Raw genomic sequence first — 17253 nt, forward strand, 5'->3', positions numbered from 1 at the left:
CCTGTGTGTATGTGTGTCTGTGTGACCCGAAAGACCACCAAAAAAAGATAAGCAGCTTTCATCTTTGAGAGAGAGGATAAAATCAAGCTCAACTCTTACTTCAGATCTGAAAAAAATCCACAGGTGTTTCTGTCCGTCCTTCTATTGTGAGAAGACACAGAATTGAATCTGTAATAAAGGCAAATGGAGGACACATTAAATATTATATTTCCCGTTGAATATGTGTTATCTGCTTTTCTTCTGACACTGAATAATGAAAAACTAATAAATGGTGTTCTCAAATGTTTGCACAGTACTATATATTAAATTTTATATACTGTACATACACACTGTTATTGTTAGTCTTTACCAACTTGGTTTTTAATCAACTGTTTATCTTATAAAAATAACACCATTAAGTATCAGTTGGATGGGTAGTTTCTGATTGTGGGATATTTTTTATTATTATTTTATTTTTTTAAGACATTAAAATTATCTAGGAATATTCATGTTTATTCAAGGCAAAATTACCCTCCTTTATTGTGTTATTTCCATATAATCATGTGTGTGGTGTACACAACATAAACAGTATGTTATTGGGTAACTGGTGAGAATGTGAAGTTCTTAAAATTTGCATGATTACATTTAGCCATGTTATTTTAATGTATAGTCCTCCCATTAAGTAGGAACCAATTAAGCAGCATCAGAAAGAGAGAGAGAGAACAAATGTGCGTACATGTGAATAATGAATGCTTACAATGTATTTACTGCCCTTATCTGACTGTCTACAGATTGTTTACAAGTCCATTTTCTCTGCTAGCCCCCCTCCCATGCATGTGTGTATTTGTGTTGTGCACTGTGCTCCAAAGTAGTTTATTTCCTTTGTTGAGCAGACGTGCATGAAATTCAAAGCCAATAAAAAACAATAGCTACAAGAGAAAGAAAAAAAACAGTAACAGCTACAGCTCACAGCTTTAGTTTAGAAGAGAAAAGCAAATCAAATGTAAAGGTTGCTTAGTTTTCAGTCACTCTGATCTTTAAACCAGACCAGACATGGACTTGCCCTGAACCATAAAATTTAGCCTGTGACAGTCATTTTGTGCCCATTTGATAACATAATCTTTCCAACACATTGCGTTAATTGCCTCTATTGAGATTTCTCACTATATGATGTAAAAATGGCGGGAAGAACATAAAATATTGTGAGAAGAAAACATGATATTGCATTAATGCACTCATGCCTTCATCTTTGCCTAAATTCACTTATGAAAGCATGAATGCATTAATGCCAATGATCTGTATTAGAGTGACAGTAAAAATAGCCTGCTGTCATGAGCAAATATGTTATTGTAAGTGCATGGGTAATATAGCTTTGGGTCATAAGCTGTGGTTGGAGTTTTCTAACTGCCTGAGTCATCGACTAAAGACCTAGCCTTCCACACACACTCAGAAATTTAAAAAAGAAAGGAACATCAGATAAATAGAGTGAGCTGTTAAAAATAGCCTGCTTATGAGATGAGCCACACATGTTTTTTTTAAAGCATTCTGCTGTTACATCGAGATGCATATACCCACTCATTGTAATATATACTGAAAAAGACTGTTTTAAAGGAAAACCACAGATTTTTAATGTAAACAAGAACAACAAATCAAATGTTGAAACTGAGAAATTTAGTTTTATTAAAAATATATGCCCATTTTGAATTTGATGGCAGCAACACGTTCAAAAAAGTTGGGACAGGGGCATGTTTACCACTGTGACACATCACCTCAACTCTGTCAGTATTTAGGAACTGAGGAAACCAATTGCTGTAGTTTTGAATATTAAAAAATATTTTCCCATTCCTGCTAGGATATAGGACTTCAGGTCTTTAACAGTCCATGCTCTACTTTGTCGTAATTTTTTGGGTCATAATGCGGCATATTTTTTCAATTGTGACAGGTCTGGACTGCAGGCAGGCCAGTTAGTTTAACACCTGAATTATTACATTTTTTGGTCACACAGAGTGATGAGCCCCTCCCCATCATTACTTCTAAAAGAATCAGCCCAAACCCTTCTGAGGTTTTAGATGCAATTATTACTATTAAAGTGACCTATAATGTCTCTGTACTGCTAAGCATTGGACATAGTCTAACATATAACATGTCAAAAGATATAAGGGCTTATGTACTGCAGTGTGCATGTAGTTGAAAAGTTGTGATTTTGTGTTATGCTTAACCACAGTCTTGCTTCTGTTGCGCAAAGCATTTTAAAAAATGTTAGTCATCTGAGTATGCCAACAATTGTAGCAGCACAACTAAAGAAGGCAGAATTTTCAAACTTACTAAGGTTTTCATTTTTCATGAACTGGTATACAGGGATGGGGGAGTGACGAAGTAGCACGCTACTTTTTGTAGCTAGCTACAAATATTAGTAGCTGTAGCTGCTACAGTTGTATGAAATGTAGCTGTAGCGGCTACAAATTTTTGTGTAGCTAAAGTGAACATTTTCACTACAATTTTGCTACAGGCTTCAGTCAGTCAGAGCAAAAACTGAACGACCTGGACCTCAAAGGCTGGTGGCATTTGTGCGATCCTGACTGAGCTGTGGACAGCTCGAGCAGAGGGCATGCGCACACCCCACGCACTGATCACCCCTCACTAGTAGGCTTAACTCCAGGGTCGTAACCACAATGTTAAGAAGAGCTGTTTTGTCCTTTCAGCAATAATCAAACCACCTTGGAAGCCACATTTTATGTCACATTTTATTATGCAAATATGTAGAGCAGCTGTTCATAAAGTGCATCAAGTAATGGATGTAAACAGTAAACAATATTGTTCTGTGCAAGTAACAGATGTAAACAGTGTTGTTCTAACAGCAGCAGTACAGTGTATGTAAGGTGCAGTTATTGAGTGCAAGGTTAAACCTATTCAGAATGGGAGTGGGGAAGAGGTAGTAAGTGAGGTATTCACTAGCCTGATGGCCTATTAATAGAAAATTTGGTCAGTCTTGTAGTCCTGGACTTCACACTCCTGTAATGTCTAACTGAAGTTAGGAGTGTGAAGAGTCTGCTGGGGGTATGTACTGTCCCTGATGATGTTGTGGGCCCTCCTGATGACCCTGGCGTGATAAATGTCCTGTAGTGAGGGGAAGGCTGCTCCTGAGATGGACTGTGCAGTTTTGATCACATGCTGCAGAGCCTTCCTGTCTTGAGCAGTGCAGTTTCCATACCAGACCGTGATGGAGCTGGTAAGAACACTCTCGAGCGTACTCCTGTAGAAGGTGCTAAGAATTTTGGCTGGCATGCCAAATTTCCTCAGTCTTCTCAGAAAGTACAGTCGCTGCTGGGACTTCCTGATGACAAGGTGTGTGTTGTGAGACCAGGTGAGGTCCTCACTGATGTGGATGCCAAGGAATTTGAAGGTTTTCACCCTCTCCACCTCAGTCTCACCAATGTACAGGGGTGTATGCAGCTCCTGCTTCCTCCTTGGATCAACAATCATTTCCTTGGTCTTGTCTGTCTTTAAGGAAAGATTGTTGTTATGACACTAGGCCATCAGCTCAGCCACCTCCTTCCTGTACGCTGTCTCGTCCCCACCAGTGATCAGTCCAAAGACTGTAGTATCATCAGCAAACTTGATGATGCTGGCGTTGTTCTGGGAGGCTACACAGTCATAAGTGAAGAGAGTGTACAGAAGGGGGCTCAGCACACAGCCCTGGGGAACCCCTGTGCTCACTGTTCTTGTGCTGGATGTGCAGCTGCAGACTCTGATTGACTGGGGTCATCTGTTAGAAAGTTCAGCACCCAGTTACAGAGGGCGGGTGTCAGTCCGAGGGTGAGGAGCTTTTCTGAGAGTTTATATGGGATGACCGTGTTAAATGCTGAGTTGCAGTCAATGAAGACCATTCTAACATACATGTCCTTGCCCTCCAGGTGTGTGAGAGCTGCGTCGTCTGTGGACCTATTCTGATGGTATGCAAACTGAAGAGGGTCTATAGTGTTTGGAATGGTCTCCTGGATGTGAGACATGACTATTCTCTCGAAGCACTTCATCATGATTGGGGTGAGTGCAACAGAGCGTTAGTCATTTAGGCAGTAGGTGCTGATATACAGGCTAAGAACATAAACACAAACTCAAACTTACTTTGCTCTGCTTTAACCTTTAACTCAGCTGTGTGATCAACAGCTGTACGTCAGTCTTCACCGTTAAAGGTTGTTGAATTAGCGGTTATGCGTTCCAACATTATTTAGGCTTGATTCTCACCCCAAACAGAGCCACAGTCACTGATGAGGATTTTGAGGCTAAAGTGTTACTGAAGTGTAATAAAGACTATGAATGTGCATGTCTGTACATACATTGATCAGATGTAACATTATGAGCACCTCCTTGTTTCTATGCTCATTTTAAAACACTGTGTCCACTCTATTACATGCACCTGCATTGTTGGTTCACCCTGATGTAAAAAGAGAGATGACATCTCTTGCTGTACAGTATGAACTAATCAGTGCAGTGATCACAGGACACTGTCGGCTGGGTATTTTTGGTTGGTGGACTAATCTCAGTCCAGCAGTGACACTGAGGTGTTTAAAAACTCCAGCAGCACTGCTGTGTCTGATCCACTCAGACCAGTGCAACACCCACTAACACACTGCCACCACATCAGTGTTATTTCGGTGCTGAGAATGATCTACTAATAGAACCTGCTCTGAGGGTCCCTGGGGGTCCTGACCACTGAAGAACAGGGTAAAAGGTGGCTAACAAAGTATGCAGAGAAACAGATGGACTACAGTCTGTAATTGTAGAACTACAAAGTGCACCTGTATATTAAGTGGGGCTAATAAAATGGACAATGAGTGTAGAAACAAGGAGGTGGTCAGAATGTTATGCCTGCTCAGTGTATCTTGCTGAAATGTTTATTTCAACAGTAGACACCAATTTGCACAAAATTCTCTGGTTTGTTTTCCTTCACATTTAGTCTTAATTTTTGTTGGATATCACACATTTGGGTGTGTAAGTTTGATTGTTGGCTACACTTTTTTGGTGATCTTTTTGTATATTTGCATCTTTTCAATTGTACATTTCAATTGTGTGTTTCTTTCTGGCGCATGATTAAATGCAGTATCTTGTTCACACTATCAGTTGGGCCTGTTTGGTGTGTCATGTGGAGATTCATTCTGACAATTGTGCTTTGAAAGTAGCTAAAAATTAGCCAGTACTCTGTCTGGAAAAGTAGCTAAATTGCAGCTAGCTACAAATTTTGAGAAAGTAGCTACAAAGTAGCTAACTACTAATTTTTCAGTAGCTATCCCAACCCTGCTAGTATAAAAGGCTTACTCACCCCCAAAAAATGTTTGTTTTGTTCTCATACTGTTTTATGTAATGTGCCCATATCATGCAAACCTGCTTGCTCTTTTTTTAAATAAAAGACAATGCATTATATAAACATTGCTCAAGTTTCCATTCAGTTTCTATATGGAAACTAAGCTGCAAAAAATGTCCATTCTGAATTTACTGTACTCATTTACATATATCTGTCTATAGAAATTTAGTCCTGTCCATCCATGCTCTTAGTCTTTCAGCCTGGACTGCTTTTTGAATTAGGCACAGTAAATACATAGCAGCCAATAAGAATAGGGGTCATTTAAATATATCAGTCTTAAAGGCTCAGTAACAAAAACAGCCTGTTTAATTCTAAGAGAGGTTGGAAATGGTCTTATAAAAATGAATTGTGATTGTTTTTTGTCACATGAAACCAAAAGATATTTTGCATGGGTCCTTTAATCATTTTTGTTTGTTCAGGACATAAGAACTTGTTCAACAAAGTTCTTTTTACAAAGATCATTCACCACATCAAACAATATTTCTAAAAAATTGTGTATTATTAATGACGTTCTGGATAATTAAAGAATTACTAGATAATTAATGATCTAGTTCTTAATTATCATGGAAAACTTTCAGTACTATTTACTACTTTTAACACTCTTCCCAAAGTAGTCACAGAATGAACACAAGGAGCAAGATGGGCACTTCCTTTTTGAATCTGTGTGTGTGTGTGTGTGTGTGTGTGTGTGTGTGTGTGTGTGTGTGTGTGTGTGTGTGTGAGAGAGAGAGAGAGAGAGAGAGAGAGAGAGAGAGAGAGAGAGAGAGAGACAGAGAGAGAGAGATTGTGGGTGGGGACTTAATCATTCTGTATACAGCACAAGGTCAGTGCAAACACGAAAAGGAACATAACCTGCTTTGTGAGCACTACTTAAACACTTTCTGTCTAACTTGAAAAGAATGTATTCTACATGGTGTGTAAATGTATATTCAATATCACTACATTGGAATCACTACATTAATAGTAATAATTGTGTGTTATTCTATATGCAGCAGTAACTTACACAGTGTAGATTTAAATCTTAGACACCCTTAAACCTTAAACCTAGACATTATTCAATTTTGAGTTATATACTGTACAATATGTACTGTAATTGTCTGTTTACAATAATATTTTGTTTTAACTTGCCATAAATTAATGATGTACAACTTCCTTAGCTATTTCTGAATCAGCTCTGTTCAGCATTTTATGATATAATCACAATATTTTTAAATAAAAAAGCACTACATGTATAAGATAATGGATGTACATAAACATACATGTAGTCTTAATGGACATCATGCTTTTGGCTTTCCATAGTTGTTTTATTCTTTTTTCAGGCTGGTTGGTAGACCCTTGTTATTCTAGCTAGCACATTGAATATGGAAGGATATATCATTACTGAGAGCTGTGAAGGTGCTCAGACCAGTAACACACTAAAATAGTAGGAAAAAACAGGAGGTCATAAAGTGGCAGTGTAGTAGGATCTTGAGAAACTATAGTTGATCTGCTTAACGAAAAGATTTGAAACTAACTTGTTTGAGTAAAATGTAGTGACGAGTGTCTGTCCTTAACAATATTGTGTTCTATTCTGGACACTAAAATTTCTCTCTTTCTTTTTTGTTTAAAGTGACCTAACCTCTTAATCATTTGAAAGAAATTACACAGGACTAGTATACTGATTTCACTTTATACATTTATCTGAAAGCAAATTGGGTTTACATAATGAAAAAAATAATTGCAAACTTATAAGTAGTAAGAATAGAGATAAAACCCATTGACTGATTGACAAGAGTACATACATGTACAATTGACACAAAAAGCAAAGGACATTTATTAAACAGCACTATTCTTATATAATTCTGCTCAATATCCTTTTTCTCCACTAATAACAGTCATGGTGGTCTGGTACCTTTCCATTCCACCTACTTAAACCCTTAAAAAAGTAAATAAAAAGAAAAATATGTGGGGTGGAATCTCTTAAATGTGAAGATGAGTAGAAATGTGCCAGGCTCTATAGGAATATGTCTGATATTTAGTTGATGTGATATGAGGAAAACAACCGAATATCAAACATATCATACAGTGCCTGGCCTGCTGATGGCAAGTGTAGTACCTGTAAGAAAAGACTGGACATTAAATGACTGTCATGGGGCAAGGAAGGCATAAGGTCAAAAAAGCAACAGGAGGAGGTGGAATAGCAGGTAATAGAACTGTACCAAGAAAGAGAATAACAGTGGAGCAGCTGCAGACCGGCCTTTTCAAATAGAGCCAACAAAATATTCTGAAAAACAATAGACCGCTGAGCAAACATCCCACACGCATACAATGTAGAATGTGAAACAATGATAAAGCACAATGGAGAAAACAAGCCAAACCACAGACTTACCATGTGGACATGAAGCCTTGTGTAGCACAGAAGCAACCACATGTCTCAATGTGCATTAGAGATGGTAAAAATTAATAGAAAAGTACTCAAAGTCCATTAAATGTATAATGTGATATAAATGCATGCATCCGAATATCATGGTCAGTGTGTGCGATACATTCTCCTGTGTGAATGTGTGAAAAGGATCAGTGGAAGGGGCATATATATACACCCTGGCAGACGTTTTGTACCCCATGCACTGAGGGGTTGATTAGAAGCATATTGATCATTGTGCCTGCGGCTCTTCCTCCCGCATTAGTCTGATCAATAGCTGTGATTTCACACTCAAACACACATAGCGGGCGACAACAGGGTCACCATGCCGGGTCCAGAATCTTTTTATCAATATCATAATCATCAGATCCATTCCACACATCTGCCCTAATACAGGGCTCAGTCCATTACTACGCGCAGAACTGCTGATGACAGATTCTTGTAAATGATCACTATTAATGCGTAAGGCTTAAGGTTCATACCTGCACCATACATGCATTGTTATTGTAATGTCTGTGGTGCGCATTTATTAACTCATTTTATTACAGGGATATCACTAGAGATTTATGGATAGGGGGCTAAGCCTTTACTAAGGGAGTCTGGCAGCATGCTCCCCCAGGAGCATGTTTTTAATGGCCTCAAAATGTCAGTTCATCATGAACATTTAGATTAGCAGTAAGTAGAAAATTGATCAAAAATGCTTATTTCATCAAGGCACACAGAACATCTGCAGTATGCACTATGAACTTAAATACTAAATCTTTCAACCTACAAGTACACTCATAGATCAAACAAAGGTATTAAAGTCAAGCATTGTTATTTATGTTTTCTTTGATAAGCTGCAGGTCCTAAGTATGTTAATCATATACACAGATTACGGATTGGTACAGTATCAGTCTGTGCAACCAAATATGCACTTATATGCTGAATAGGTTTGGTGATATGGTCATAGTGATTTATAACAGCACAAAAATGATAGTTACTCAATTATTTTTTATTCAGTCTCACAAGTGAAGATATACAACCCCAATTCCAATGAAGTTGGGACGTTGTGTAAAACATAAATAAAGTCAGAATACGATGATTTGCAAATCAACCTATATTCAATTGAATACACTACAAAGACAAGACATTTAATGTTCAAATGGATAAACTTTATTGTTTTTTGCAAATATTCACTCATTTTGAATTTGATGCCTGCAACACCTTCCAAAAGAATTTGGGTTAGGGGCACGTTTACCACTGTGTTACATCACATTTCCTTTTAACAACACTCAATAAGCGTTTGGGAACTGAGGACACTAATTGTTGAAGCTCTGTAGGTGGAATTCTTTCCATGTTTACACAACGTCCCAACTTCATTGGAATTGGGGTTGTATTAAGGGAATGATTTTTCTACAAATGGACCACTACAGAGCAGGTACTATTTGGGTGGTGGATCATTCTTCGCAGTGACACTGACGTGGTGGTATGTTAGTGTGTGTTTCACTGGTCTGAGTGGATCAGACACAGCACTGCTGCTGGAGTTTTTTAAACACCTCAGTATCACTGCAGGACTGAGAATAGTTCACCCACCAAAAATATCCAGCCAACAGCATCCTGTGGGCAGCATCCTGTGACCTAGAAGGACTAGAGGATGACCAACACAATTGTGCAGCAACGAATTAGGTATCGTCTCTCACTTTACATTTACAATGTTGACCAACAATGTGTATCTAGTGAGGGTAGGCAGTGTTTAAAAACTCCAGCAGCACTGCCACCTGTACCAGCGCCACACACACTACCAAACCACTACCACATCAGTGTCACTGCAGTGCTGAGAATAATCCATGTGGGGGTCCTGACCACTGAAGAACAGACTAAAAGGGTTAAGTATGCAGAGAAACAGATGAACTATAGTCTGTAATTGTAGATCTACAAAGTACATCTATTTGGAAAATGAATAAAAATTGTCAGTGTAGAAAAAGGAAGTTGGTTTTAATGTTATGGCTTATTGGTAGCTAACACCAGTGTGATTGTTTCACACCAGTGTTAAAAAGTTTTGAATAAGGCCTAATCTTTATTTCAGTGAGCTTTTAGCTAAAATCCTGTCATTGCAAATTGACATTGCAGAATGAGCAGCACCAGATACCCTCTTCCAGGTCTGATATTATTGGCTCACAACTTACAAGGTCTGATATGATTGGTGTTACACTTTTGCCCAAGTCTAAACAGCAGTGGATTGTCTTTTGTTTTATGTTGGAAAATCCTTACCCCAGTTTATGCCTGTCTGTCACAGTACATTGTAACCACACACACACACACACACACACACACACACATTTTCTAAGCCGCTTATTCTTCTGGGTCATGGGTGATTTTAATTAGGGAAGTTCAAATCATCAAATCATATGGAAGAAATATCAATTACAAATTCTTTTGGTTTCTTCTTTTATAAAATCATGATAACTGTCTGTCATACTCACACAAATTAGGATTTTTATCTATGTAGGGGAATTAAAACGGATTGTATGACATGAAAACGACTGTATATATGCTGTTGTGTTGCACAAAACAGCGCTAACCTCAGGAAACAAAAGGAAATCTTTTACAAATAGAAGCTGTATTTTTGTCAAAAAAGATCACGTTTCATACTGTATCTTCTATTTTGGTTACTATTCTGTTTAAACACTCTCAAAGTCACATAAATCAAATGATAAAGCAAACCAATTTATTGAAGACTGTATCTGGTCATCAATGACTTTCAGTGAAAGATACAGGTGTTAGGTAGAAGTCTGCATCTACCCTCCCTCCATCCATGCTTCTGTCCATCTGTTTTGTCCACTATGTAGAGCCCTGCCGGACACAGTGACCTTCTGAGTGAGCTGGGGCGGAAGACAGAGAGCCACTAATTGTATCCCCTAATTGTGCGCCTGGGGGCAGCAGTGTCATTGGTAGAGTGGGACAGGGGACAGAGGAGGGAGAGGGAGGGGAATAGCAAACACATGGACACACCATGCTGATTTCACATGCAAGCAACAGAAGGATTTAGTAACTTTAATTTGAACTTGAAGTGAATAACTATTCAGTAGAGATAAAGGAATGCATTTAGGTCTTCACAGTTTAGATAGTATTCAGTAAAAATATACTTGGTTCTGCCCTTACTCCAGATCCACATCTTTGATGTCCAAATCTTGCTTTTTTAGTTTACTGCTGGAGCTACAAGACTAACATTGCCTATAAACACCAGACGTAAGCATTTGCCCATTTTTCCCGCCAAGACATCTCTCCTCCTTTTCAAACCATATTCAGGTCTTTATTAAGGTTGCACTAAGATACATTTTCACTTGTTGCAAGCTATAAACAAAACGTCAAAAACATTTATTCTGTCATATTTGACAGTAAGTCATTTAGTGCCCCAAACCACATTGACAGGTCTAAACAACTGTAATGAAGATGCAGTTTGGATGGATTCAGAGATGGTTTTATATTTATATAAAAACATGTTTAATATATTTATTTATTTAAAAAATACATTATATAGGGGGGGGGTTAAGAACTTCATTCACAGCTGAGAAATACAGTAATACTAGAAAACTGCTTGTTACAATCCATTGTTTGAGAACTATAAGAACTTGATTGAAATGTTTTATCTGTGATATTATATCTGGAAGTTAATACAGTTATTCCTCAAAATATCCCAACAATAAAATTAAATTGGAAAATTAAACAGAAACCTATTTTAACGTGTAATATGTAATATAAAGAACACCACAGATTATTGTACCCAAAGATTTCATTTTAGCCTCAGCAAATTTTCAACCACTGTTTACTCCCCATTTTATCATATTAATGTTGTGAAATTACACTTTTCACATATATACAATATAGATATAAAACATGCAGCGCCATGTACACAAAAACCTTCAAGCATTTAATACAGTGGCATAATTTATTAACATTTCAAATTGCAGATCATCAAAGACACATAGAAGAGTTTACACCGTTAACAACAAACTGTTGGTCTTTTATAACTCTGTTTTTCACTAAGGCCTCTGACTGGCTTGTAGCAGTACGGTCACGACTGCACTACTGCACTGAGTTAATGAGTTGAGGATGATGAGGGGTGACAGTGAGAGGGTCAGAGTGCTTCGAATGGTCGATACAAACTATCATATAAGCATGAGCATGTACCACAGAGCAACGGAGCCTGAGGGAGGGTCACCACACACACACACACACACACACACACACACACACACACACACACACACACACACACACAGTTAAGGTAACTATGGGAGAACATGAGTAAGACACAAAGACAATCCCCCACACAAATTAAACACATAACTAAATGTGCACTCATGCATGTACACACTGTTACACAATACATAACCACTACAGGAGTGGTCATTTAACTGCCATTCACATTAACACTCACTGATCATAACCAGTAAAAATATGACTAATTAGAGAGCGAGAGCGAGAGAGAGAGAGAAACAAAAGAATGTGGAATGTTTGTTCCCTCTCTCTGCTCTCATTTATTCTTTTTGTCTCTCCTAAATGAAGCAAGAATGCATTAGCAGGTCAAACAAACAATAAAAAAGAGAAAGAGATGAGACAATTTGGCCATGCAAGCTATTTAAATTATTTTTCTTTTTAGATTGCTGCTTGACTTTTTAATTAAAACAAAACTGTACCTGTAAAAAATGTTTGGGGTTTTTTTTGCACATCAATTGCAATACATTTTGCATACATCATCCTGGACAAGCTAAAATAAAAATAAGATGCTCCTTTATTAGTCCCACGCAGGGGAATTCACAGTGCTGGAATGTTTGCATACACAAAATATACCCGTATTTCAGAAAATGATCGATTGCAGGGCATAGCTGGTGAGGCATGTTTTCCAGATGGTGCTAGTTCGGAAAGCAAAAAGGTTCCATGAGCCTCAAACTGTCACGCCAGTGCAGCCTAGGTTACAACTCCCACCAGGAAGGGTTTGGGCCAAAGTTCTTTGTATTCTGCAAATCTTATTAAAGCCAAAGCAGAATCACCCAACAATTGATGTGCCATGTCTGTGTGAGACTCTAGATTCCTCGTCCCAGAGTACATTTTTCCCTCTATTCTAGAATCTTCTCCCCAATCACACTGTCATTTGGTTTATAATGTTTCACCAGATATTCTGAAACAACCAACTGCCAACATTACAATGTTTGTGGTTGGTGGGTTAATGTACTGAGGCCTGCTAAAACATTTGCTAAAATGTATGCCTTATGCCATTGCTAAAATGTAAGCGTTTTTCCAGTGAGCAGTGTGGTATAGCTCAGTATGGTCACTAATCCAAATATTGAACTACTGTTACTGTAGCCAAGTACCTGTTTCTGCTTTATATTTCTCAACAGAATTGTGAAGGTAGATAGGGTAATGCTACAGTTAACAATGAACACAAATATTAGCAGCAACATCAACCTTCTGCATTTAGTTTTTTGCATGGAGACAGAGCAATTCTATACACACACTACTGTGCAACAGTTTTTGGCACTTAAAAATAATTTTATTTAAAAAGCTGTTTATCTGGCCAGTAGAAAAACACTAATATTACGATAAATACAAACAACATTAATACAACAAGTAGTGTGTTTATGTATGTTAATGTTTTTGTTTAACCATTACCAAACCTCTCATCATGGCAGCCCAGTATTATTATTATTACTTCATCAAACACCTGGGTTGGCGAATCAATACTTCATTAGCTTAAATTAAGTGATCTGGTGGAATATCACAAATCCAAGCGATGGCTGGAGGTGATGAGGATAAATCTGAAACCAAACTGTGTTCTTCAAACTAGCTCCCAAGATATCAAATCTTTTTAGAAAAACAAATGTACATAATTTTACAAAAACACACTTAATGTCCAGATTAAATAGTTTGAAATAATGTGCTTAAGTGCCTAAAACATTTGCACAGTACATTCAGTTAATTTATTGATTAATTTATATTTGTCTGACTTGAGTGATGAGACTCCATTTGACCAAACAATGGTCTGCACTACTTCTAGCTCCACCCATATGTTCTGACTGTGTGTAATTGTGCTTAATCCCTCAGCAAAGGCACTCAGCTCTGGAACAGTTCACTTGGCAGTTGAAATGATGACAATAGGCATGATCACAGGTTTGTTATCATTACCACATCATACCACCCTGCTTCTTGGAAAAAACACTTTAGTTTGTCGAATGACAAATGACATTAAATAATAAACCAACTTCCGAAATTCAAAACAGATTCAGTTAGACCATCCACAGCGTATTCCTCAGATTTGTAAAATCAGCCAATCTATGACATCTAGTAACAGACAGGAAAACACTAGCCAATTAGATTGTAGCATGCATGATGAAAGGCATACAGAACGTCACAGATAACTGAACAATCTGTAATACACAGATTACCTGTTGGCAGCGATATTTCACACAAACTATTGTGTACACTGTTCAACAGTGCAGCATGGTCAATAACTACAACAATTAATCTAACAGTTAAGTTAGATGCTACCTAACTGCCAATGAAAAACAACAGTTTTAGCTTGCATATCAGAAAACAGTATCCTCTGTTTTAGTATCAACAGAAAGAAAAGATAAAAGACCCATGATTCATCACAAACTTGTCAAAACATTGTTTTGAGGCTTAAAGTAAAAGACCAGGAAAAAGAAACACACCTACAGGAGAGTATATAAATGTGTATGTGTGTGCATGTGTTGCAATGTAAACTGTAAATCCTTTTTTTTACCGTTGAACTGATTAGTGTATTAACTCGTCTGCTTTTATAGCTTTAGCTTCATTAATGTGCCTTAGGAGCTCCAGCCTTCCACTTTCTGTTTAAGGGTTATTTAGGTGGCTCTTCTTTTTTGTCTTCCTTAGGCGGCTCTTCTTTTTTGTCGTCCTTAGGCGGCTCTTCTTTCTTGTCTTCCTTAGCAACAGGCTCTTTTGGAAGAGCCTCCAAGCCACACAGTTTCCTGTCAGTGAAGAAGAATGTTCACAAGCTTAAAGACTGTTTCAACCGATTCTAATTTTCCTTGTTATTTCAATTAAACAGCACATCCTCATGCATATTCAAAAACGCACCAGGTGAATTTCACTTAGTTTTAAAAAAAGAGGCAAAATAACAAAAGAGGACACGCCACTCTCAAAAAGCCTCAAAACCAGCTAACAGAAAATGCTAATAATGCCACCTTGTAGAGTATTTTCACCCTGCTTAACATGAATGAGTTACAAGCCAGGACCACAGAGTGCTTCATATCTAAGAAGTGCACATCACTAGTCTGAAACTAACTGCCCTCAGCAACCTCTTTTATTTGGGTCAGGCAACAGGTTTTACATCCAGCATGCAGTAAAGTTAGAAATAATTGTGTCAGATTCACCCTGGCATCTATAATAGCCCACTAACTATCCTGGGGAATAATAGCTCAGTTGGAGATCTGAATCATGTCATTTAAATCTAAGATGTTAACCTTCAAAAAATTTTTTAAATAAGTATTTTTTATGACCAGCAGCACTGAAGCATCTCCGTAACCAAACAATCTTCAAACTGAACCAACAAATTCTTAAACATAAGCCACGCGCTCATATAGAGGTCAATACTAAAACGCCTCCTCCAGCACTTGACTCACCTCCCCTCGTCAGAGTCCTTTTTGATGTAGTCACACACTTTGCTGTGTTGCTCCACTTCCTTTTTAAGGTTGCCTATCTGCTCCTGCAAGTTGGCCTTCTTCTTCTTAAACTCCTCTGTTCATGGATACCAAAGAGGGGCCAAAGAAATGTTAAGAAAAATCCATCAGTCACAGAGATTTCTAAAAATCTTGTTTGTTAGTCAGGTGTACATAATGAAATAAATGTGCTGTAGCTCTGGTTTCTCCAGATATGAACATTTCATCACTAAAATGCATCTCCATTTATCTCATTAAATTAAAAGTAAATAAAGTTTGTCTTCTCTTGCCATGTTACTATTTTGGAGAGGTTTTTTTGGACAGTGAAGTTTTACTGGTATTGCATCTCAACAGCACAAAAATGTTATTATTTTAACAAAATGAATTAAGAAAAACATAACATTAAAATAGCCATTATAATTTTGTATTGTCAGACGTGAAACATTAGACTGTTTTAACCCAGCACAGCCACAAGGAGTCAGTATTAACCTATTTGTACTGCCTTTGATAGGTATGCGTTAAAGACCCAGTGGTCCATTCTCAATATTAACGGTCATTTGTTCACTCAATTTGCAAATATGTACAAAATGTAAGTAAGTAAGTAAAAGAAATATAACTACATAAGTTCGGAGAAGTGACCTCTGCATTCTAAAGGCAAGCACTTTACCATGTCTTGTGCAAGTGCACGTGTATTCATGTTTCCAAACTTGTTTTCTCAAGAGTATTTATGGCCCAAGAGATTTGAGTGTGCATTCTGATCTTGGAGCCGATGTTTCATGGTTCCTTGCCATTAAAGGGAACAACACTCATACAGTGATGCTGAATGTGGGCTTTGACTGACTTACCATCAGCGTTGTTCTTCTCAGTGTCTATGCCCGCAATTTCATCGGTTATATGTTTCTGACAGGAAAATAACAGCACAGAGTTAGATAGAGTAGAATTGGCTGGAAAAAGGCCAGATGCTCAAGTCTAAACAAATGTATCCATGCACAGTTGATACAGACCACACCTCACTGTCTACAACTTTATAAGCCTACAACTGGTACACTGCTCCCTCACACAGATCTAATAAAATGTGTCTTAGTTTCTCTTCTAATGGTTATACAGCTTAAGTGTACATCAGTGTTTTACACTCCTTGCTCTGGAGTACCACTGCCCAGCATAGTTTTCCCTATTTACACTACTATACATCTAGTTCTATTCAGGAAAGGGTTGTTAACTAAAATGTTAAAGACAGTGGCACTCCAGGAGAAGAGTTTCACAAAAAGATTTCTCAATTAGCCCAGAGAAATTCAGCATTCATGTTGATTCTGAGATCATTTAAAGCCAAAGACAAAGTCTGTCTAACTGAAGAAGAGTCCTCACTTTTGGCCTTATTGAGAAACCCTGCTTTTGTGAAACACTTTTCAGGATCCAGTTTGAAAAAAAATGATCACACAAAATCAGCTCCTCTCTTACCAGGTCACCGGTGCAAGTCTCCACTAGACCTCGCTTCGCATCTGAGGCCTCTTGCGCTTCTTTCACTTCAGCAGTGAGGTCGACAATCTGTTTATTGGTCTTGTCCAGCAGGGAGTTCGACTCCACCACATGGGACATGTACTCCCGCAGCACGTCGCTGGTTACCCGGTGCTTGACGTTTTGGAAAGAGGCGTGTTTGACTAATTTGACCTCTTCCTTTCTCTTGTGGTGAACGTAGCCTGCGAGGCCCAGGCTACACACCACCAACACAGTCAACAGGAAAGCCTGGCTCCTCATGTTAACTTCAGTCAGTCAGTCTAAGCAAGGCGCGAGTCTCTATGTAAAGTACTTTCCGTCTGTTGTAGTTACAG

At 38.1% G+C, this 17253-nt stretch overlaps 1 protein-coding gene across 1 annotated transcript; it reads right to left on the minus strand.

Moving 5' to 3' along the window:
* Positions 1-11654: 11654 nt before the first annotated feature.
* Positions 11655-17217, minus strand: zgc:174935 (uncharacterized protein LOC796019 homolog). Its single transcript, XM_037537263.1, has 4 exons — positions 16883-17217; positions 16270-16324; positions 15389-15503; positions 11655-14734 (listed from the first exon to the last, which is right to left on the minus strand). The coding sequence occupies exons 1-4, from the start codon at positions 17177-17179 to the stop codon at positions 14605-14607; spliced, it is 597 nt and encodes a 198-aa protein (XP_037393160.1). The 5' UTR covers positions 17180-17217; the 3' UTR covers positions 11655-14604.
* Positions 17218-17253: the final 36 nt, after the last annotated feature.

This window comes from Pygocentrus nattereri, chromosome 3, assembly GCF_015220715.1.
Source record: "Pygocentrus nattereri isolate fPygNat1 chromosome 3, fPygNat1.pri, whole genome shotgun sequence".
NCBI classification, from domain to species: Eukaryota; Metazoa; Chordata; class Actinopteri; order Characiformes; family Serrasalmidae; genus Pygocentrus; species Pygocentrus nattereri.

Excerpts from the sequence above, each read along its gene's own strand:
- zgc:174935 (XM_037537263.1), bottom strand. The coding sequence starts at position 17,179 with ATGAGGAGCCAGGCTTTCCTGTTGACTGTGTTGGTGGTGTGTAGCCTG. Across the intron at positions 15,504-16,269 it reads TGAGAAGAACAACGCTGATG|AGGAGTTTAAGAAGAAGAAG; the intron begins GTAAGTCAGTCA and ends ATCCATGAACAG. Across the intron at positions 14,735-15,388 it reads AAGGACTCTGACGAGGGGAG|GAAACTGTGTGGCTTGGAGG; the intron begins GTGAGTCAAGTG and ends CTTCACTGACAG.